This window comes from Eptesicus fuscus, chromosome 18, assembly GCF_027574615.1.
Source record: "Eptesicus fuscus isolate TK198812 chromosome 18, DD_ASM_mEF_20220401, whole genome shotgun sequence".
Taxonomy (NCBI): domain Eukaryota; kingdom Metazoa; phylum Chordata; class Mammalia; order Chiroptera; family Vespertilionidae; genus Eptesicus; species Eptesicus fuscus.
Window position 1 is genome coordinate 59,401,818 of NC_072490.1, and position 24,330 is coordinate 59,426,147.

General features: G+C 50.8%; 1 protein-coding gene across 1 annotated transcript in view; it reads left to right on the forward strand.

Annotated features, from left to right (window-relative positions):
- The first annotated feature begins 3,869 nt into the window (after positions 1-3,869).
- The window catches only part of GXYLT2 (glucoside xylosyltransferase 2), a 182,964-nt gene continuing 162,503 nt past the window's right edge, over positions 3,870-24,330 (forward strand). The window contains exon 1 of the mRNA XM_054708169.1: positions 3,870-4,144. Coding sequence (XP_054564144.1) covers positions 3,870-4,144 — 275 coding nt within the window. The remainder of the gene's footprint in view (positions 4,145-24,330) is intronic.

Here is a 24,330-nt window from a genome sequence, read left to right on the forward strand (position 1 = left end):
CTCATCTTCCTCCTTCTCTGCCTCCTCCTCCGCCTTCTCTTCCTCCCCCTCCACCTCTTCCTCCTCCTCCGCCTTCTCTTCCTCCTCCGCCTCCTCTTCCTCCCTCTCCTCCTCTTCCTCCTCCTCCACCTCCTCCGCCTCCTCTTCCACCTTCTCTTTCTCCTCCTCCTCTTCCTCCCCCTCCTCCTCTGCCTCCACCTCCTCTTCCTCTTCTTCCTCCTCCGCCTCCTCCGCCTCTGCCTCCTCCTCCTATTCTGCCTCTGCCTCCTCTGCCTCCTCCTCCTCCTCCTCCTGTGCCTCCCCCTCCTCCTTCTCCCACTCCGCCACCTCCTTCTCCCCGTCCCCCTCCCCCTCCCCCTCCTCCTCTTCCTCCCCCTCCTCTTCCTTCTCTGCCTCCTCTGCTTCCTCCTCCTCCCCCTCCCCCTCCTCCTTCACCTCCTCCGCCTCCTCCTCCTCCTCCTCTTCTTCTTCCCCCTCCCCCGCCTCATTCACCTCCTCCGTCTCCTCCTCCTCCTCCCCCTTCCCCTCCTCCTCCCCCTCCCCCTTCTCCTTTACCTCCTCCGCCTCCTCCTCCTCTTCTTTTCCCCCCTCCCCTGCCTCCTTCACCTCTTCCGTCTCCTCCTCCTCCTCCCCCTCCTCTTCCCCTCCCCCCCCTCCTCCTCCTCCTCCTCCTCCTCCGCCTCCGCCTCCTCTCCCCTAGCAGCATGGACACATATGTATGTTTGTGTTTCTTTTCCTTATGGGTGTTCTATAACTTAGTTGTAATATGGATGTGGTCATGGAAGGAGGTGAGCTCAGTGTTAACCTATTCTGCCATTTTGTCTGGAGGCTTTCGATGTTTTTTCTTTATCTTTGATTTTCTGTAGTTGGATATGATATGTCTAGGCATAGTTTCTTTTGTTTGTTTTTACATTTATCCTGCTTGGTGTTCTCTGAGCTGGATCGATAGTTTTGTTTATGACATTAATTTGGAAAATTCTCAGTCATTATTGTCTCAAATATTTCTTCTGGTATTTTTTTCCTCTCTTTTTTTCTCCTTCTGGTATTCCCAGTGCATGTATGTTATATCTTTTGTAATTGCTCCAAGTTTCTTGGATATTCTGGTTGTTGTTGCTTTTCTCTTTTTCAGTTTTGGAAGTTTCTATGAACATATTTTCGAGCGCACGATTCTTTCCTCCACTATGTCCAGTCTACGAATGGACCCCTCCACGTCATTTTTATTGTTACAGAAGGACAGTGACTTATGACACAGGCACCACCAGCTCACTGGGGGGGAGGGGAGTTAATTTTCTCAACAAATGAGTCAATTAACGATCCACATAGAACCTTATAAACCCTGACCTTCACTTTATCCTCACACATGAAAATGATCTGTGATGGGCGGTAGGTATACATGTGAGAACTAAAACCAGATAGTGTGCTAGCTAATACAACAGCCACTAGCCCCTTGTTCTATTCATTCATTTATTTGTTTGTTTGTTTATTTATTTTTTAATTCTCACCCAAGGATATTTTTTTTATTGAGAAAAGACTTAGAGAGTTTGGAAGAGAGAGGGAAAGACAGAGAGAAACATCTAAGTGACAGAAACACATCGACTGGTTGCCTCCTGCAGGAGCCTCGACCAGGGCCCGGGTCGGGGAGGAGCCTGCAACCGAGGTACATGCCCTTGACTGGAATCAAACCAGGAACCTTCAGTCCGCAGGCTGACGCTCTATCCACTGAGCCACACCTGCCAGGGCCAGGTTTTTTAAACAAAACACAAAATATACCAACCATAAAAGATTGATAAGTTGGTCTTTATTAAATTAAGGACTTTATGTTTTTGTTCATCAGAAAATATCATTAAAGGAGCTGCTCATTCATAATGTGAACAATTCCCACAGATCAATAAGAAAAGGGGGCAAAAGACATGAGGAGGCACTTCACACAAAAAGATAGCTATGTGGTAAATAAATACATAAAAGGTGCTCAAGGAAAATGGGAATTAAAACCATAACAAGATGCTCCCCCACGCAGGAGAATGGCTAAAATGAACACAAGATGAAGTATCACTAAAGATGTAGAGTAAACTGGTGTGCTTAGCTGCTGTGTAAGAGTGTACATGGGCACCACCATTTCAAACACCGGCAGCATCTAAAACTGAATTTATGCTGATTATAGGACCCAGAAATTCCACTCTTGGACATACATCTAGAAGAGACATGTACTTATTTCCAGCAAAAATAAAATAAAATAAAATAAATTTCATAAGTGTATTCATAAATACAATGAGTTCTCAAAGAACTAAAAAGTAATGCTAATATGAGAATAATTCAGAATTTAATTGCATTTAGGTGATTTACAAGGCAACATGGAATCTTGTAGAAACTCAGAGATATTGATATTACCAGTGTTCTTGTTCTGTTGCCATGCTACAAAGAGAATCAGTAGAATGATGGCTTCTGATTCCTGATGAATAATAAGATGAATACCTTAAGGCTTCAGGTTTGTGACTGGGGATGTCCTACATCATTAGCTGAGGAATTCTGAAATCTTGATCTGGTGATTGTGGCTAATAAAGTCTTGGAAGAATCCTTCCTCCACTTGGTTGTGAAGTTATTACTCTGTCTCAACTCTATATCAGAAAAAACTAACATTGGCATTTACGTTTATAATAGAGGCCCGGTGCATGAAATTTGAGCACTCAGGGGGTCCCTCAGCCTGGCCTGAGCCCTCTCGCAGTCCAGGTGCCCTCTGGGGATGTCTGACTGATGGCTTAGGCCCGTGGTTGGAAAACTGCGGCTTGAGAGCCACATGCGGCTCTTTGGCCCCTTGAGTGTGGCTCTTCCACAAAATACCACGGCCTGGGTGAGTCTATTTTGAAGAAGTGGCGTTAGAAGAAGTTTAAGTTTAAAAAATTTGGCTCTCAAAAGAAATTTCAATTGTACTATTGATATTTGGCTCTGTTGACTAATGAGTTTGCCGACAACTGGCTTAGGCCCTCTCTGGCCACCTTGGCGCACACTGACCACCACGGGGCAGCTCCAGCATTGAGCGTCTGCACCCTGGTGCAGACCGGTTGTTCCACCATTTGGTCGATTTGCATATTAGTCTTTTATTATATAGGATGAACAAGCTACATTATGTTGTGCTAACTACCACAGAGCTTTTACGGGGCACTGGTAGCCTGGCGCTGTCTGGTTTCTTTGAGGCATTATTTAATGTAACTCTGCACAGCACTCCATGGACAGCAGTGCCAGCACCCCCACTTGCATGCTGGGAGATTGAAACCAGGAAAACCGTGCAACTTGCTCAGCATGACCAAGTAAGCAGCAGAGTCAGATTTCAAACCTAGACTCTGGAATTAATTCTGTAAATTCTTTCGATTACATGGACCTGAATTTATTTTATCCAACAGCTATCCATCAGTGTCAGGCCTGCCTGGTGGATGTTTGGAGAGGTAGGTTAGCGCTGGGATAGCCGGATAGAACTAAATTACAGGGGAAATGCCTGGAATAAGTAGAGTCAGATGGAAGAGTGCGTGGCAGTGCGAGGGTGAGAGGATGAGTGAGCGAACGAGTGAGTACAGGGGGCCGGTGGCGCGGGGTGAGCAGGGTGAGCGAATGGCCGGATGAGGCCCCTGACCTAGTGGGTGAGTAAGTAAGAGGCTCCCAGGCTGCGCTACCTGCGCCCGGAGCGCGGAGGGCAGCTATTCCACACAGTACGGTAGGCGTGGGGGCCCCTCCTTCGGCCGTGGCGCCCGCAGCCTCCTCCCCGCTGGCCCGCGCCCCCCAGTCCCCGCGGACGGTGGGGGAGGCGCCAGCTGCCCGTCCGCCGCTGCCCCGGGCGCCGACGCTCAGAGGGGCCGCCGCCCGGGCAGCCGCGCACCATGAGGCTCCGCTGCCGGGCGGCCGCGCTGCTGCTGCTGCTCGGGCTGTCGGCGCTGCTGCTCGCGCTGCTGGCCCTGCGCCCCGGCCCTGCGCCCCCGCCGCCTGCGCGCCCCGCGTCCGCCCCGCAGCGCTCTCCCACGCCGGCCCCCGCGCGCCCCGCGGGCCGGGGCGCCCCCACCGGGGCGGGCCCGGGCGCCCAGAGGCACCGGCCCCCGCGTCCGCGCCCCCGAGCCGGCCGCCGCCGGGGCGCGCCGAGCCCGGAGAAGTTGGCGAGGTGAGTCCCGTCTGGGGCCGTGCGCTCCCTCCGCCGCCCGGGCCGGGAGGCTGTGGCTGGAGGGCGGGTGCGGGGAGAGCGCTCGCAGAGCTGCCCCTGCTGGGCCCGAACCTGCGGGCAATGGAGAGCCACCCTGGCGGAGTCCGCCGAAGGCTCAGTGAGAGAATCACGCACGTTTTCCAAAGAAGTGTCGGGGAAACGTTTCTGTGTCACACCCGAAAACTGTCAAAGCGAGGCGTCACCTTGCATTCCGGTAAACATGTGCCCTTTGTTTGAATTTTCAAGAGCTTCACGACGCTAGGATGTTCTAATTCTCATGTTTCATTGGAGACTTTTTAACAAACGTGTAAATCTGATTGAATTGTAAAAGCTACATATTTACCAAGACTGGCTGACTGTCTGAATCTCGAATCACTGTTCTTAGAAGGAAGAGGCACTGGACCTAAGTTTATTGAAAAGTTTTCTCCTTGGGAGGATGGTGCGTGGCAGGGAGAGGACACTGGGGCTTCCCTGCCCCTCGGTCTAGTTCAGACTCAAGCCAGAGCCCTACAGAGAAAACCTCTCCTCTTCCACATCAGGTTTGATATTCTCTGCGCAAAGCTGAACACCCACAGCTCTTCCTCAGAGCACTTACCTGTGTTTTTAGAGCTGCTGGCCGCCCACAGGTTGGGGTTGCGTTTATTTCCTTGGTCGTGGAGAGCTTCCTAAGGACCTCTTGTCTTCAGCCCTTGCGTGTCCCAGGCCCCTTAGGATCCCTGGACGGTTCTAGTTGCCTTTGCAAGGCCCACATTTGCCGGCTCCTTAATTACTGGAAGCCAGTTGGATTCTTTTTGATCATGATAACTAAATGAGTTTGGCACTTTTACCATAACTAAGAGAAAAATGAAACCTCAAGAAGTAGCTGTGTCCGCTTCTCTTCTGTCTCAGTAAATGTACAGATGGTTTCTGACAAAATGTTTTTTGTGGGGGGGCCCAGTGATCTACAGAATTGCTTTTAAGTATTTAAAACCACTTACAACCCCTCATGAGTGTATATGCTTTTTATAATAAGGGTATTTCTGTTAGGAGCTTAACTATTGTACTGAGGTTTCTTATAATAGACTTGAGGCCCTTTTTATAATAAGGGTATTTCTGTTAGGAGCTTAACTATTGTACTGAGGTTTCTTATAATAGACTTGAGGCCCAATGTGGAAATTTGTGCAGGGGCTCAGCCCCGCCCGCTGCAGTCGGGGGGCGTAGGGGAGCAGGGGTTCAGCCACCTCTGTCTTGGCCCAGTCACCTTGGCTTGGTCCAGAAGATCATCTGAAAGGGTGTCCGGTATAATTAGCATATTACACTTTTATTATTATAGACTAGAAGCCCGGTGCACGAAATTCGTGCACGGTAGGGGGTTGTCCCTCAGCCCAGCCTGTACCCTCTCCAATCTGGAACCCCTGGAGGGATGTCCGACTGCCCGTTTAGGCCCGATCCCAGTGGATCGGGCCTAAACGGGCAGTCGGACATCCCTCTCACAATCCAGGACTGCTGGCTCCCAACTGCTTGCCTGCCTGCCTTCCTGATTGCCCCTAACTGCTTCTGCCTGCCAGCATGATCATCCCCTAACCACTCCGCTGCCAGCCTGGTTGATGCTTAACTGCTCCCCTGCCAGCCTGTTTGCCCCTAACTTCCCTCCTCTGCCAGCCTGGTTATCCCTAACTGCCCTCTCCTGCAGGGTTGATCACCTCCAACTGCCCTTTCTTGCAAGCCTGGTCCCTTTCAACTGCCCTCCCTTGCAGGCCTGGTCCCTCTCAACTGCCCTCCCTTGCAGGTCGGGTGTCTCCCAACTGCCCTCTCCTGCTGGCCATCTTGTAGTGGCCATCTTGTGTCCACATGGGGGCAGGATCTTTGACCACATGGGGGCAGACATATTGTGTGTTGGAGTGATGGTCAATCTGCATATTACTTTTTTATTAGATAGGCTAGAGGCCTGGTGCAGGGGTGGGGGCCAGCTGGTTTGCCCTGAAGGGTGTCCCAGATCAGGGTGGGGGTTCTCTTGGGGCGTGGGGTGGCCTGAGCGAGGGGCCTGTGGTGGTTTGCAGGCTGGCCACGCCCCCTGGCAACGCAAGCGGAGGCCCTGGTATCTGGAATTTATTTTCCTTCTACAATTGAAACTTTGTAGCCTGGAGCAGAGCCAAGCCTGCTGCTCCCTCCGCCGCCGGCAGCCATTTCTGTGGCAATTAATTCACCTTCTATAATTGAAACTTTGTAGCCTTAAGTGGAGGGTGTGCGGAAAGCTTTGCTTCTCCTGTTGCCGCCGGCAACCATGGCTTGCTCTCTCAAGCCACGTTCTGCCACCATTTCTGTTTGAATTTGTTTACCTTCTATAATTGAAACTTTGTAGCTTGAGTGGAGGCTTAGGCCTGCAACAGCTCGCGGAAAGCTTGGCTTGCTCTGTTACCTGGGAAACCTTGTTCTCTGTGGCTTTAGCCATCTTGATTGGGTTAATTTGCATACTCGCTCTGATTGGCTTGTGGGCGTGGCTTATGGGCGTAGCTTGTGGGTGTGTCGATGGTACGGTCAATTTGCATATTACCTTTTTATTAGGTAGGATTACATCACAGTTCAACTACAAGTTTACTATAATTTGTAAATTGATGGACAACTTGTAAGATAATAACTGACACCATTTAACATAGCTAACCAGGCACAGTGCTCAACAGTCATAAAAACAGCCATTGCTGACACTGAGTTTATGTATATTGACTATGTCATCTCTCCCATAACCCTGAGATAGTGGTTCTCAGAGTATGGCCTTTAACCAGCAGCACCAGTGTCACGTGAGGCCTTTGTAGAAATTCAGATTCTCAGGCACCTGCATAGACCCACTGCATTAGAAGCCATGGAGTGAGGTCCGTGATCTGTGTTCTAAAAAGCCCTCCATTGTTTCTGATGCACCCAAAGTGTGCGAGCCTGCTCTGGGCAGCACACACTGGCATCACTGCCGTTTCGGATGAGGAAAGAATGCAGAGTTTGGCGTTTGGTCCAGAGTTCATAGATACTACGCGATAGGTCAGGATAAAGGTCCAGCGGCAGCCCGGGCCCAGGTGAGCTCTGCCATGTTAGGCTGATGTCATACACTAGTCTTGTCTGCATTTCATAATTTCCCTGAGATGTTTCCAGAGAAACGTGGGTTTTTGCAACTGTCTCATTCTTTAAGGAGTTGGGGCAGCATTTTTGTCTCTATCTGAACAAATTGGCTCTGGCTAGGAAGAGATCAGTGAACAGAATCTAGATGGATGTTCTAGGGAAGGACTACTAGTATTTTCATAGCGAGAGGACCTCTGGACCCATCTTTTTAAACCTATCTCTTAGACTATCATGAAAATTGTGGCCAACACCATAGGAATAAAGAACAAAATTGTACAACTCAGGGAAGAGTGAAAAATAAAAGAGCCACAGGAAGTCTCAAGCTCAAATGCATAAACGTGAAAGTCTCATGCCCTCTGGAGAAGTTGACATTTTCTGGGACTTATTAATGTTTCCTTCGCTACCTCGGCAGAGATGGGGACGGAGGACTGCAGCCGGGAGGGAGCAGGAGGAAGGATCTCGGATAGACTCCTTTACTGCATTTCTAATCCTGCCTGGGTTAAATTTTTGTGGTTTAGGGGGAATTTTATTTTAGGGAGGAAAAAAAGCCTCATGTTTTCAGAAAAACGAGTGCTTTAATTTCTTTACATGGCTAGAATCCAGAAGGGATGAAGGCTACGGGATCTCGCTTCTCAGGCCTGGGGCAGTAGCCAGCAGAAATCTGGAGTTGGTGGGGAAAGGGTTCACCACCTGAGCGGCCAGGGGCGGCTGCTCCGGCTCGGCTGTTGGCGAAGGCCTGCCACGTCGGCGCAGGAAGCACATCTCCCTCCACATCTTGTTTTAATTCCAGAGAAGTTTCCAGGGCCTTGTCTAGTTAGCAGGCAGACCCTGCCATTTTGTAATTAGTCATGTGTGTGCAGTCCGCCCTGTGGTGGCCTTTCCGCTCTGTAAATATAACGCCAGGAGGTGAGGTCTGAGTTGTAGGTCAAGGGTGGGATCTGAGCAGACACCACAGCTGGCCGTGGTTGCCGTGCACAAGAGAAGTGAAATCTTTCTGTTTTGGTTTATTGGTGATTTACACCTGGCTGTCTTCCAAACAGAATTTGAGGTGACTTACAATAAAAAACGCATATACAATAAAGCCATTGAATAGTTATAAAATAATGAAAAGACATAAAGAGGAGGGGAAATAAGTATGTTTGTCAAAAACGGAGGCCTTTATTGTTACGAGGGCTAAGTGTTCGATGGAGTTCTGAGCTCCCCGGCAGCCATGTCCGAACGGGAAGTGTCCTGGCGCCTCTCTTTCACCGAAAGGAAGAGGACAAGCTTATCAAGGGAGGCGATTTGTTGTCCACGGAGGGAATGCTAAGTGGGGACTTTAACTTGGGAATAAACTGTAGACTTTAGAAGCCTGTCTCTCCAGCTTCTGAAAACTCTCCTTTGAGCCTCCGTGTGGGGAAGGGAGTGAACCCCCCTGCCGGCCCTGCCATGTCGAAACAGCTGGCACCGGGGCCCGGCATTTCATCTTCATTTCCTCATGTCAGATGAGCAAATTGATCCAGAGTTTTCTAAAATCCCTCCCAGCTCCGATATTTGGTGATTCTGTGATGAGATCATCAAGTTTAACTGCAAAATACCAACAGACTGTTGTTCAGCCCTTTGTGCATCTCTTGCAAAATCACTGTTTCTCATTTGTCGCCTCTAACCCAGGACTCGTGGGTTATTTGACCTCATTGTTTTTCTTCTGTGTTGGCCTGGATAGTGCTGTTTTCTTTTAGAACATGGTTTCCGAGGGAGACCAGGCTCCTCTCCGGCGGTGGCGCTGGGTGCCGCTTTCTCCACAGCCTTCAGCAGGCGTCTGCTGCAGTGTCTCCTGGGCCAGGCACTCCTTCTGCAATGGTGAATAAGTTGCTGCCCTCCCAGAATTTTGGGGGGGAAAGTTGAGGAGAGAAGACAGTTCTGCCCCAGAGAAAGGAAGCACACCTCCTTGCTCATCAAGAAGCACCATTTCCTGCAATTCCCTTTGATCTCTGAGATAAGTCTTCTCAGAGGTTCATAGCCTGAATAAAGGTCTCACCAAAGAGGGATTATATTATACAAGAGGCCCGGTGCATGAATTTGTGCACCAGTGGGTCCCTTGGCCTGGCCTGCGGGATTGGGCCAAAACTGGCTCTCTGACATCCCCTGAGGGGTCCTGAATTGCGAGAGGGTGCAGGCCAGGCCAAGGGACCCCATCAGTGCATGATCGGGGCTGGGGAAGGACACGGGAGGTTGGCCAGCTGAGGAGGGACAGCGGGAGGGCTCCAGGGCGTGTCCAGCCTGTCTCAATCAGTCTCAATTGGTTGGACCCCAGCATCAAGATAACCTGCTGGTCAGAGCGTCTGCCCCCTGGTGGTCAGTGCATGTCATAGCAAGTGGTTGAGCAGCCTTAGCATATCATTAGCATATTACGCTTTGATTGGTTGAACAGATGACTGGACACTTAGCATATTAGGCTTTTATTATATAGGACTAGGGGCACCCGTGGGGTCCCTTAGTCTGGCCTGGTCCCTCTCGCAATCCAGGACCCCTCAGGGGATGTTGGACTGCCAGATTGGATCAGGCCATAACCAGCAGTTCAACATCTGCCAAGGGATGTAGTGCATGAAAGCGACAGGTGGCCAGGGAGGAGCCTGAGCCCAGGCTGGGCGCTCCCGCTCATCCCGGCCCCGCTGTGCCTGCTGCTGCTGCTGCTGCTCGGTAGTGCTGCTGCGGAGGCAGGAGAGGCTCATGCCACCGCAGCTGTGCTCGCCAGCCGTGAGCCCAGTGTCTGGCGCTGTCAGCTGAGCAGCGCCCCCACTGTGGGAGCGTGCTGACCACCAGGGGCAGCTCCTGCATTGAGCATCTGCCCACTGGTGGTCGGTGAGTGTAATAGCGACTGGTCAAATGGTCAAAAGATTGCTTAGGGTTTTATATATATAGATAGCAAAATGCTAAGTTTGTGGCCATCCCAGTTAGCTGGTAGGTCCAGAGCATATTTAAGATCTCTCGAGCCCTAGCTGGTTTGGCTCAGTGGATAGAGCGTCGACCTGCAGACTGTAGGGTCCCAGATTTGATTCTGGTCAAGGGCACATACTCAGGTTGTGGTCTCTATCCCCAGTAGGGGGCATGCAGGAAGAGCCAATCAATGATTCTCTCTCATCATTGATGTTTCAATCTCTTTCTCCTTCTCCCTTCCTCTCTGAAATCAATTAAAAAATATATAAAATCTCTTGAGCTTGGGTACCAGCTATTGTGTCCTATGATATGATGTCTTATGAGTGTTGATTCTATTCACATTCATTTTTGTTGGTTAGTCCATAAGTGCCCACCCCTCTCCCCGCTCAATCTCTACATATACTCAATCAGTAAGCCCTATTGGTTCTATCTCAAAACATATTACCATTCTCACCATTTCTATCACTTTGTGATACCACCAATCTCCTAACTGCCATCATTTCACCTGGACATCTATGTGGCCTGCCATCTGGTTTGCATGTTTTCAATGTAGCACCCCTATGCCACCTCCATTCTCCATGCCACTGCTGGAATAATCTTAAATGTGTGCACCACATGGAGTCACTTTCTTGATTAAAGTCATACAGTGACAGACATCCTATCACATCAAGAATAAAATTTAATTTCTTAGTGTGGCCTTCAAGCTGTTTCCTGATCTCAACCCCATTTAGTTCTCTGACCTTGTCTCCGAGCCCTCCTTCCTTCATTCACTCCAGCTCAGCCACCCAGGCCTCACGTACACTGAGCTCATTCCTGCCTCCGCATTTTTATTTGTTTCCTGTGCCGCAATGTTCTTTGCTCAAATCCTTGTATCACTAACTCCCTCATTTCTTTCAGGTTTGTGTGTTCAGCTTTTCTCCTCAGAGGGGTCTTCCCAGCTGTCCTAGAAAAACAGAACCTTCCCTATTATTCTCTACCCCTTTACCTGTTTAGTATATTTTTAAGGCACTTATTATCATATGAACATTGTATTTTATTTGCTTCTCCCCCTCCTCCATGTTCACTTCATGTGCTGCTGGTACCTAGAACAGAGATGATCTCAAAGCAGGTTCTCAAATCCATAATTTGTTGAATGAGCCAGTGAACAGCTGCAGCATCTGCCGTGTGCCAGCCCAGTGCTGACACTGCACTCACATTGTCCCGTCACGGTGTTTAAGTGTGCAGAACAGTCCGCACCGTTCAGGAAAGCAGGGAGAGCTTTAGTAATAATGTCATTAGAAGAGGGTTTTTTTCTTTTCAGTGGATTTCCATTTTTAGAACAGTTAGGATTTATGGAAAGATTGAGAGAGCAGCACAGAGTTCTCTGTGCCTTGTACTGTGTCTCCTCTGTTGCTAACCCTTCACTAATATGATACATTTGTTATAATTAATTAACTAATACAAACATTATTCCTAATGTTTAGTTTATTCATATTTCTTCCGTTTTGACCAAATGTTGTTCTTCTGTGCCAGGATTCCAACTAGGATGCCGCATCACATGTAGTTGTAGCTTCTCTTGAACGTGGGCGTTTCACAGAGTTTCCTGGTTTTACATGCCCTTGAGAGCTTTGAGGAGACTTGTCAGATATTTTGTAGGATACTCCACCAGAGGAATGTATTTGATGTTTTATTCATGATAATACTGGGGTTATGGATTTGGGGGAGGAAAGTCATAGAGGTAAAGTACCATTTCATCACCTCATATCAACTATATGTACTGTCGGCATGAGTTACGACTGCTATTATTGGCCTAGTCACCTCGCCGGGGGGGGGGGGGGGGGGGGGGGGGCGTGTCGGATTCTCCGCTGTGAGATTACTCCCCACCTCCAGGCTACACACTTTGAAGGAAGCCACTGTGTGCAGCCTCACGCGTGAGGAGTAGGGAGTTGGGCTTTCTCTCCTTGAGGCTGGGAGATCTGTATACATTATTTGAAATTCTTCTGCATGGGAGTTTGATTCTTTTCCCTCATTTATTTTTTTCAGTCACTGTATCAGTATTAGTTATATTTATTTTATACTTTGAGATACAATCTAATATGACTTTATTCTGTTGCTGAATAGAACAGTTTTCAGTTTTGGCCATTACTAGCTCTTTTAGTTGGTGTCAATCTGTGACATACCCCCAACAATGTGTTTTTGTTTCTTTTTTTTTTTTTGAGCACTTTCCTGCTGTCTGGCACCATAGGATGCTCCTGCCTCAGTCATAGAATCAGCCATTTCTTCAAGGAACCCTGATTCATCGTGTTGGAAAATGGTATTAGAAACCGAGATTTGGGCACTCAGCATGCTTGTTGCTATTGAGCAGTCATTTAAAAAAATTCCTCACAGCTATGTTTTTACTAACCTTTGTATGTACACCTATAAATATTTCCATTTGGAACCATCTCTATGTATGTTAAGTTAAACATGGATTCATACTAATGTGTCTGTTACTTACATGGATCATTCTAGCTTCCTTCACCTGCTTATCTCTCAACCAATTTGCCTTGGTTGGTTTAAATGCCTGCCGCATGGTGGAAGGAATGGAAAGGAGTGGAGGCGCCAGATAGGACCAGTTAATTGATTTAAACCAAGCAAAGTCCACGCCTTGAAGTAGGGGTGAGGCCAAGTCCACCCAAGGTCAGAGACAGTATAAGGATAGACTATCTAGTGGCTGAGACTATCAGGTATGAAACTCGGGGATTGGGAGCCATGTGTCTGCCATGTGGAGGAGGCTTTCTGCATCCGGAGTACATGAGCCAAAGTGATGGGGCAGATGAGCAGCAATGCTGAGTGGCTGGGTGGAGGACAGGTCCCAGGATAGCTCCCAAGACCAGCCCTGCCATTTGCTGGCTGTACGAGTTCACCCTTCTCCTAGATTTCAGGAATTGAGTTTTGTCACTCACTGCCAAAGAGTCTTGACTAAATTGGAAATGTAGCACCTGATTTTAGCACCTTTATTAAGTTCAATAAATAATAGCCTTATTGACTCTTATCCACATACAAACTCACAGGTCAGATTCTTTGGAAGAAAATTTAAAAACAGATTTGTTTATAATTCACTGTAAGAAAATAAGAGAGATTCCCAGTCAAGATGGGAGAATAAGTAAATGCTGTGCTGGCACATGAAAATCACAACTAAATTATAGAACAGTCAAGCTGGGAATCCATCGGAAGGCTAGATGAAGAGATCGTACAATTGAGGATATAAGAAAGCCACATCAAGACTGGCTGGAGGGGCGGAGATATGAAATGGGCTGGCCTCACACCCACACGTGGCAGTTGAGCATCTGTAGGGATATCTCAGCTGCAGGAATCCCCCTGAGGAGCGAGGCATCTCAGTTTCACACTGGGTGCCCTCGCCTGAAACACCAGAGCTGGAAAGAGGAACCCCATAACCTGTGGCTGTGAAAATCAGTGGGGGTTCTGTCCGGGTGAAATGGAAAGCTGCCTCTTGAAGGGCTTATGCACAGACTCACTCCCTCACGGACACTTACCCTGGGCTCCAGAAGAGGGACAGTGGCTTGGGAGTCACCAGACACATACAGGGAGAGACAAGTTGTGTGGCTTCAAGGCAAGGGCTGGATGAACAGCCACCATTGCGTTGTGTTGAACCCTTCTTCCACATAGCTGCCAGGCAGATGCCATCTTTTCTGTGGTGATCCCTCTCTGCAGTGGTCAAATCTGAATCTGCCTTAGCCTAGTGAACACCACACACCCCACCCTGAGGACTCCTTGAGACCCCTCCTCACACAACTCAAGAACCACCTGAGGCTCTTTCAATGGCTGAGCCTTACAGCAGTTGGTATGCAGTGGCGGGTCTCAGGGGGCCCTGCTCCTTTTACTAAGTGGAGCCAGGCCTGGTGCTGGTGGCAGCTGGCTGTCGTTTGCAGTGTGGCCTCTGTGACATGCCTCCATGATCAGCAGTGCAGCTACCAGCTCTATGTTACATTGTAGCCACTATAAGGTGGCCAGGGCTGATCACAGGCAATGACTGACCTCTATCCATACTGGAGCCACTACCAAGCATCCCCAGAACCAATATACCTAATGGCTGATTTCAAACCCCAAAGAAAACCATCCACTTAGTTCCACAAGAAGCACACCCAAGAGGTGGTCTTGGCAAGTAGCAGAGCCCACTGAGGTTAATCCTGCTCCTTTGGGTCAGGCCCCGCACAGTAGCTCGTATGCCATGGTTGGGGCCAGTTCTTACAGCTGGTAGGCCTAGGGGTCAATCACACCCACTGATATGCCAATAGCAATCAAGGCTCAACTACAATAGGAGGGCACACACAACCTGTGCAAAGCACACTTCTGGAGTACCTGGCTTAGGTGACCAGGGAGACGGTGCCACTGGGCCCCACAGCACACCTGTATAATAAGGCCATCCTGTAAGGATTAGGGGACATAGCAGATATGTTTAATACATAGAAACAAACAGAGAGGCAGCCAAAATGAAACAAAGAAACAGGTCTCAAATGAAAGACCGGGAGAAAATTCCAGAAAAAGAACTAAATGAAATGGAGGCAATTCTGACAGATGCAGAATTCAAAACACTGGTTATAAGAATGCTCAAAGAATTTAGTGAGAACCCTAAAAAGTAAGCATAAAAAAGGACATAGATACAATAAAAAAGAATCAGTCAGAAATGAAAATGACTGAAATGAAGAATACACTAGAAGGAATCAACAGCAGATAAAATGAAGCAGAGGAACAAATCAGCAATTTGGAAGACAAGGAGGCAGAAAATACCCAATTAAAACAGCAAAAAGAAATTTAAAAATGAGAATAGTTTTAGGGACCTATGGGACAATATCAAGCATAACAACATTTGTATCATAGTGGTACCAGAAAGAGAAGAAAGAGATCAAGGGATCTTGACGGAATAATTAGAGAAAACTTCCCTAATCTAGGAAATGAAATAGAAATAAAAGTCCAGGAAATGCAGAGTCCCAAACAAGATGAAACCAAGACATAATTAAAATGGCAAAAATCGGAGAAAACAAGATGGCGGCATAGGTTAAACACCTAACCTACAGCCTGGCACAATTTCAAAAATACAACTAAAAGTCAAAACGGACATCATCCAGAACCACAGGAAAGCTGGCTGACTGAAATGCCCACAACTAGAAGGAAAGAGAAAACCACAAGGAAAATCAGAGGAGCCGTAAAAGCCTGAGGTATGGAGACATGGGCGGAGACACGAGCACGCGCGCGTGCGGGGAGGACGGAGCTGGAGAAGAAGGGGTGGCTGACGGCCTGGTCACTGTTCTCTAGCAGGAGGAGATAAAAGCTCCAGATTGCTCTGAACCCCAGCTCCGACTGCACTGAACCCCAGTTCCGGGCGAAACCCTGGGAAGCCAGGCTCATGCTGGGGGAATCTGGGCTGTGGGGCGGAGGCACAGAGGAGCGGCAAAAGGCAGAGCTCCGGAGGTGCGCACATGAATGCGCGCAGAGGACAAACTGTTGCCTGTGCCGCTGAATTGCCCTAGCGGGAAGGAGACAAAAGCTCCGGACCGTGCTGAACCCCAGTTCCGACTGCACTGAACCCCAGTTCCGGGAAAGACCCGGGGAAGCCAGGCTCATACTGGGGAAATCTGGGCTGTAAGGCGGAAACGCAGAGAAGCGGCGAAAGGCAGAGCACCAGAGGCGCGCACGGGAATGTGCGCAGAGGATGGTCTGTTGACTGTGCCGCTGAATTGCCCTGGTGGGAAGGAGACAAAAGCGCCAGACTGTGCTGAGCCCCAGTTCCGACTACACTGAAACCCAGTTCCGGGCGAGAATCTGGGAATCCAGATTCATTGGGGGAGAGACTAGACTGTTTGGAAGCGGGCGAAACTCCAGGGCGCTTTTCTCTCAAAGGTGTTTGCAGGGAGTACAGAGGAATACTGAGACACGGGACTGACGGGAAGCCAAGGCTGTAGGCTCCACCCTGTAACTCCGCTCCATCCAAGCTGAGCACAGAGGCTTTTACAGTTTTGCAAGTCTGGTTGAATGGGGCTGTCTCCCGGCGTAGACACGGCTGATCCTCACAGCCAATTGGACTGGAGGTCAAATCCTCCCAGTGTACCAACAGCAATCAAGGCTTAACAACACCAAGACTTTGCACTCAGCCCACAAAGGGGGGTATCAAGAGCGACTGCCTAGGGAGATTGGAGAAGCTGAGCGATAGGGAGGCAGCCAAAAGGTGAAGACACCGAAGCAGGTCACGAATAGAAGGGATGAAGGAAGATAAACTGAAGGATGACACAGTGTTCAGAACCACATTTGTAAGGTTGCTTAAGAATCTTCTGGAGGACCAAGATGGCGGCATAGGGCAGACGCCTGATTGTTGCCTACCACAACAATTTTGAAACTACAACTAGAAAACAGAGCAGACACTATCCAGAACAATGGCTGGAGGAATTGCTGTGAAGGAATTGACCGATGGGAGTTGGGATTGGGAAGACGAGGCCCCGCTGGGTCCCGGATCCAGGTGCACTCCCCTGGCGACTGGTCGCCACTGCAGACCCGAGTGCCGCCGCAGTGTCCTCGGACCAGCCCGCTGCCGTGCACCGGGTGCACCGGAGCCTCGCCGAGCCCACCGCCCAGTGAGTTCCACAGCAGCCGCCCCGGAGCTTTGAGAAAATGGCCGAGGGAATTGCTGAGAGGGAGTTGACGGACAGGAATTGGGATCAAGAAGACGAGGCCCCGCTGGGTCCCAGGTCTGGGTGAGGCCGCGCCCCTGGGTCCAGGCGAGGCCACACGCCCCTGGGTCCGGGTGAGGCCATGCGCCCCTGGGTCGGGGTGTGGCTGGGTTCAGGGTGCGGGTGAGGCTGTGCCCCTGGGTCCAGGTGAGGCCATGCACCCCTGGGTCCGGGTGAAGCTGGATCCGGGGTCCGGGTGAGGCCATGCGCCCCTGGGTACGGGTGAAGCTGGATCCCAGGTCTGGGCGAGGACATGCGCCCCTGGATCTGGGTGAGGCTGGGTCCCGGGTCCAGGTGAGGCCGTGCCCCTGGGTCCGGGAGAGGCCACGCACCCCTGGGTCCAGGTGAGGCCACGCGCCCCTGGGTCCGGGTGTAGCTGGATCCCGGGTCCAGGTGAGGCTGTGCGCCCCTGGATCCGGGTGAGGCTGGGTCCCGGGTCTGGGTGAGGCTGCGCCCCTGGGTCCGGGCGAGGCCACGTGCCCCTGGGTCCGGGTGAGGCCACATGCCCCTGGGTCTGGGTGAGGCCATGCACCCCTGGGTCCGGGTGAAGCTGGATCCCAGGTCCAGGTGAGGCTGTGCGCCCCTGGGTCCGGGAGAGGCCACGTGCCCCGGGGTCCAGGTGAGGCTGGGTCCCGGGTCCGGGTGAGGCCGTGTGCCCCTGGATCTGGGTGAGGCTGGGTCCTGGGTCCTGGTAAAGCCGCGCCCCGGGTACGGGAGAGGCCACGCACCCCTGGGTCCGGGTGAGGCTGGATCCTGAGTCCGGGTGAGGCCGTGTGCCCCTGGGTCTGGGTGAGGCTGGGTCCCGGGTCCAGGTGAGGCCTTGCGCCCCTGGATCTGGGTGAGGCTGGGTCCCGGGACCAGGTGAGGCTACACACACCTGGGTCTGGGTAAGGCCACGTGCCCCTGGGTCCGGGTGAAGCTGGATCCTGGGTCTGGGTGAGGTTGCACACACCTGGGTCCGGGTGAGGTCGTGCGCCCCTGGATCCGGGTGAGGCTGGGTCCCAGGTCTGGGAGAGGCCATGCCCCTTGGTCCGGGAGAGGCCACGCGCCCCTGGGTCCGGGTGAGGCTGGATCCCAGGACCGGGTGAGGTCGCACACACCTGGGTCCGGGTGAGGCCATGCACCCCTAGATCCGGGTGAGGCTGGCTCCCGGGTCCGGGTGAAGCACTCCCCTGGCGACTGGTCGCCACTGCAGACCCGAGTGCCGCCGCAGTGTCCTCGGACCAGCCCGCTGCCGTGCACCGGGTGCACCGGAGCCTCGCCGAGCCCACCGCCCAGTGAGTTCCACAGCAGCCGCCCCGGAGCTTTGAGAAAATGGCCGAGGGAATTGCTGAGAGGGAGTTGACGGACAGGAATTGGGATCAAGAAGACGAGGCCCCGCTGGGTCCCAGGTCTGGGTGAGGCCGCGCCCCTGGGTCCAGGCGAGGCCACACGCCCCTGGGTCCGGGTGAGGCCATGCGCCCCTGGGTCGGGGTGTGGCTGGGTTCAGGGTGTGGGTGAGGCCGCGCCCCTGGGTCCAGGTGAGGCCATGCACCCCTGGGTCCGGGTGAAGCTGGATCCGGGGTCCAGGTGAGGCCATGCGCCCCTGGGTACGGGTGAAGCTGGATCCCAGGTCTGGGCGAGGACATGCGCCCCTGGATCTGGGTGAGGCTGGGTCCCGGGTCCAGGTGAGGCCGTGCCCCTGGGTCCGGGAGAGGCCACGCACCCCTGGGTCCAGGTGAGGCCACGCGCCCCTGGGTCCGGGTGTAGCTGGATCCCGGGTCCAGGTGAGGCTGTGCGCCCCTGGATCCGGGTGAGGCTGGGTCCCGGGTCTGGGTGAGGCTGCGCCCCTGGGTCCGGGCGAGGCCACGTGCCCCTGGGTCCGGGTGAGGCCACATGCCCCTGGGTCTGGGTGAGGCCATGCACCCCTGGGTCCGGGTGAAGCTGGATCCCAGGTCCAGGTGAGGCTGTGCGCCCCTGGGTCCGGGAGAGGCCACGTGCCCCGGGGTCCAGGTGAGGCTGGGTCCCGGGTCCGGGTGAGGCCGTGTGCCCCTGGATCTGGGTGAGGCTGGGTCCTGGGTCCTGGTAAAGCCGCGCCCCGGGTACGGGAGAGGCCACGCACCCCTGGGTCCGGGTGAGGCTGGATCCTGAGTCCGGGTGAGGCCGTGTGCCCCTGGGTCTGGGTGAGGCTGGGTCCCGGGTCCAGGTGAGGCCTTGCGCCCCTGGATCTGGGTGAGGCTGGGTCCCGGGACCAGGTGAGGCTACACACACCTGGGTCTGGGTAAGGCCACGTGCCCCTGGGTCCGGGTGAAGCTGGATCCTGGGTCTGGGTGAGGTTGCACACACCTGGGTCCGGGTGAGGTCGTGCGCCCCTGGATCCGGGTGAGGCTGGGTCCCAGGTCTGGGAGAGGCCATGCCCCTTGGTCCGGGAGAGGCCACGCGCCCCTGGGTCCGGGTGAGGCTGGATCCCAGGACCGGGTGAGGTCGCACACACCTGGGTCCGGGTGAGGCCATGCACCCCTAGATCCGGGTGAGGCTGGCTCCCGGGTCCGGGTGAAGCTGGATCCTGGGTCCGGGTGAGGCCGTGCGCCCCTGGATCCGGGTAAGGCTGAGTCCCGAGTCTGGGTGAGGCCACACCCCTGGGTCCGGGAGAGGCCACGCACCCCTGGGTCCAGGTGAGGCTGGGTCCCGGGTCTGGGTGAGGCTGCGCCCCTTTGTCCAGGAGAGGCCGCGTGCCCCTGGGTCTGGGTGAGGCTGGATCCCGGGACCGGGTGAGGCCGCACACACCTGGGTCCGGGTGAGGCCACGCGCCCCGGGGCCTGGGTGATGCTGGGTCCCAGGTCCGGGTGAGGCCATGCGCCCCTGAGTCCGGGTGAAGCCGCGCCCCTGCATCCGGGTGAGACCAAACCAGAGGGAGTCGCACCTGCATTACCACCATTTGTCCACCATCCAGAGCTGAAAAGTCAGCGCTGACATGTACACATAAGGAACTGGTGGACATTGAAATTGGATCTCAAAAGAACTGTTGGTCCAGAAAGAAACTTACTACAGACTGATTCATTTGCCTGTCAGCATAACTATTATTGATCGTCTCACATTCGGTTCTTATAAGAATATTTCTAGTAACACATGATCTCACTCATCTAGGGGAAATGATGAACAACATAGACTGATGAACAAGAACAGACCCAGAAACAAGGAGGCATCGATCGGACTGTTGGGCCTCAGAGGGAGGGTAGGAGAGGGTGGGGGTAGGGGGGAGAGATCAACCAAGGGACTTGTGTGCATGCATACGAGCCTAACCAATGGTTAAGGACAACAGTGGGGTGGGGGCATTCATGGGGAGGGGTGGGGGATGGGAATGGGGGGATGAGGTCAAATATGTGACACCTTAATCAATAAAGAAATTAAAAAACAAAAACAACCTCCCCTCAGCCCCCCCCCCACCTCCCCACAATAAAGTCAAATGTTAAAATGTTAAAAAAAATGGCAAAAATCAAAGACCAAGAGAGAATCTTAAAAGCACCTAGAGAACATCAGTTAGTTATGTACAAAGGAGCTCCCATAAACTGTCAGCTGATTTCTTAACAGGAATTTTTTAGGCCCAAAGTGATTGGAACAAAATATTCAAAGTGATGAAATACAAGGACCTAAAACCAATACTATTCTACCTAGCAATGCTATCATTTATTATTGAAGAATTAAAGAGCACCCCAGACAAGAAAAAGCCAAAGGAGTTTATCGCCAACAAACTGGTACTACAAGAAATGTTAAAGGGACTTCTTTAAGAAGAATAAGGAAAAGAACATAGATATGAATAATAAAATGGCAATAGCTATGTATCTCTCAATATTTACTTTAAATGTAGATGGATTAAATGCTCCAATAAAAACACATACAAGATGGCTGAATGAATAAGGTAACAAGAGCCATGTATATGCTGTCTACAAGGGACCCACAACTGATCGAAAGACACACACACTGAAAGTAAATGGATGGAAAGAGATTTCATGCAAATGGAGACAAAAGCTTGGGTGGCAATACTTACGGTTTTGAAGTAAAGGCTATAATAAGAGACAAGGACATTAGATTATGAAAAAGGGATCTGTTAAATAAGAGGATATAACCCTTATAAACATTTATGCATCCAACATAAGACCACATACATATGTAAAGCAAATATTGATGGGCATAAAGGAAAGGATTGATAGTAATACTGTCATAGGGCACCCCATTGACATCCCTGGATAGATCTTCCAGGCAGAAAATCAACAAGGAAACAGTGGCCTTAAACTACACACAGAACAGATGTGTTGAATTGATATTTTCTGAGCATTTCACCCCAAAGCAGCAAAATATACCTTTTTTTCAAGTACACATAGAACATTTTCTAGGATAGACTACATGTTAGGACACAAAACAATTCTCAGTAAATTTAAGAAGATTGAAATTATGTCATGCATTTTCTCCACCCATAATGGTATGAAACTAGAAATCAATAGCAAGAAAGAAACTAAAACACAACAACAAATACATGAGGCTAAATAACATGCTACTTAACAATGAATGGGTTACCGGTGAGAGCAAGAAAGAAATGAAAAATTACTTGAGACAAATGAAAATGAGCACACAACAACCCAGATCTAGGGGACACAGTGAAAGCAGTCCTGAGAGGGAATTCACAGCATCCAGGCTAACCTCCAGAAGCAAGAAAAATCTCCAATAAACAACTTAACTTTGCACCTAAAAGAACTAGGAAAGAACAACAAAGACCAAAGTGAGCAAATGGAAAGAAATAATAAAGACCAGAGCAGAAATAACCAAAATAGTCTAATAAAACAATACAAAAGGTCAATAAACTAGGAACAGGTTCCTCAAAAAGATAAACCTTTAACCAGACTCATTAAGAAAAAATGAAAGAGGACACAAATAAATAAAACCAGAAATAAAAGAGACTATAAAAATACAAAAAATTTAAAATTTGGACTATATGCCAAAAGTTAGATAATCTGTATGAAATGAATAAATTCCTATAAACATTCAATCTTCCAAAACTGAATATAGAAGAAACAGAAAATTTGAACAGACTGATTACAATAACAAAGTCTAAGTGGTAATAAAACAAATTTAAAAACTCCCAGCAAAAAAAAGTCCTGGACTGGAGGGCTTCACATGTTAATTTTACCAAACATTCTCACTATTCCAAAAAATTTAAGAGAAGAAAAGACTCCCAAGCTCATTTTATGAGGTTAACATATCCTAATTCCAAAACCAGATAAAGGCATTACAAAGAAGGAAAATTATTGGATGATATTTCCGATGAACATAGACATAAAAATTCTCAACAAAACATTAGCAAATTGGGAAAAATAACGAATGGGCTCCACCACATCTCTCGGAGAGGCACTGCTGGGGCACGGAGGCTCTGCCAGGCTTGCTGGGACAGGACTTCTGTAAGGACAAATATGTCTGGAAGGCTGTGCCCAAGGCCATTTTTGCTGGCTATAAGCAGGGTCTTCTTAAAATTGAAGGTGTTTATGCTCCAGATGAAACAGTTCTCTCTAGGCAAGAGATGTGCTATGTGTACAAAGCAAACAACAACACAGCGACTCCTGGTGGTGAACCAAACAAAACCGAGTCATCTGGGGAAAGGCAACTCCTGCCCGTGGAACAGTGGAATGGTTCGTGCTAACTTCCGAAGCCACCTTCCTGCCGAGGCCACTGGACACAGAATCCGTGTACTGCTGTACCCCTCAAAATAGTCAAAGTGGTGCTACAAGAAATGTAGGATTTAAACTTACTGAAAACAATAAAGTGGATTTGTTTTCCTATAGGGGAGGGGGGAAACATTAACAAATCTGACCCAGCAATACATTAAAAAATCACACACCATGTCCAAGTGGGATTTATTCAAGGGATGCAGGGTTGGTACAATATCCACAAATCAATTAACATGATCGGTACACCACATAAATAAAATGAAGGATAAAAATCATATCATCATCTCAATAGATGCAGGAAAAGCATTTGACAAAACTCAGCCCCAATTTATGATAAAAACTCTCAGTAAAGTGGGAATAGAGGGAATATACCTCAATCTAATTAAAGGACACATATAACAAATCCACAGCCAACATCATACTCAACAGGGAAAAACTAAAAGCATTTCCCTTAAGATCAGGAATAAGACAGGGATGTCTGCTTTCACTACTCTTATTCAACACAGTTCTGGAAGTCCTAGTTACCACAACTAGACAAGAAGAAATAAAAGGCATCCTAAATTGGTGAGGAAGAAGTAAAACTGTCAATATTTGCAGATTACATAATAGTGTCTATAGAGAACCCTAAAAGATCCACCAAAACACAACTAGAATTGATAAACTCTACAAAGAACAAACTGATAGTTGCCAGATGGGAGGGGAGTTGGAGGGTGGGGTGAAAATGGGACAAGATTAAGAAGTACAGATTGGGAGAAACCAAGATGGCGGCATAGGTGAAACACCTAACCTGCAGCCGGGCACAACAATTTCAAAGGCACAACTAGAGGTCAGAACGGACATCGTCCAGAACCACAGGAGAGCTGGCGGACTGAAATGCCCACAGCTGGGGGGAAGGAGAGGGCCACGGGGACAATCGGGGGAACCGTAAAAGCCTGAGGTATGGAGAAACTGGCGGAGACACGAGCGCGCGCGCGCCTGCGGGGAGGATGGAGCCGGAGAGGAGGGGGCGGCTGACGGCCTGGCCGGCGTTCACTGGCAGGAAGGAGATAAAGGCTCCGGAGTGCGCTAAGCGCCGGCTCCGACTGCACTGAGCGCCAGTTCCGGGCGAAACCCTGGGAAGCCAGGCGCAGGCTGGGGGAATGAATCTGGGCTGTGGGGCGCAGGCACAGAGGAGCGGGGGAAGGCAGAGCTCCAGAGGCGCGCACGGGAAGGGGCGCAAAGGACGGACTGTTGCCTGCGCCACTGAACTGCCCTAGCGGGAAGGAGACATAAGCTCAGGACCGTGCTAAACCCCAGTTCCGACTGCACTGAACCCCAGTTCCGGGCGAAACCCTGGGAAGCCAGGCGCACGCTGGGGGAATGAATTTGGGCTGTGGTGGCGGAGGCACAGAGAAGCGGCGGCTCCAGACGCGCGCACTGGAAGGTGCGCAGAGGACGGACTTTTGCCTGCGCCACTGGGTGGCCCTGCTGGGAAGGAGACAGGGACGCCAGACTACGCTGAGACCCAGTTCCAACTGCACTGAAACCCAGTTCCAGGCGAGAATCTGGGAGTCCAGATTCATTAGGGGAGGGACTGGACTGTTTGGCAGTGGGCGAAATTCCAGGGCGCGTTTCTCTCAGAGGTGTTTGCAAGGAATACAGAGGGACACAGACACAGGAGCCTCATAGGGCGGGGCTGACAGGAAGCCAAGGTTGTAGGCTCCACCCTGTAGCTCCGCCCCAGCCAAGCTGAGCAGAAGCT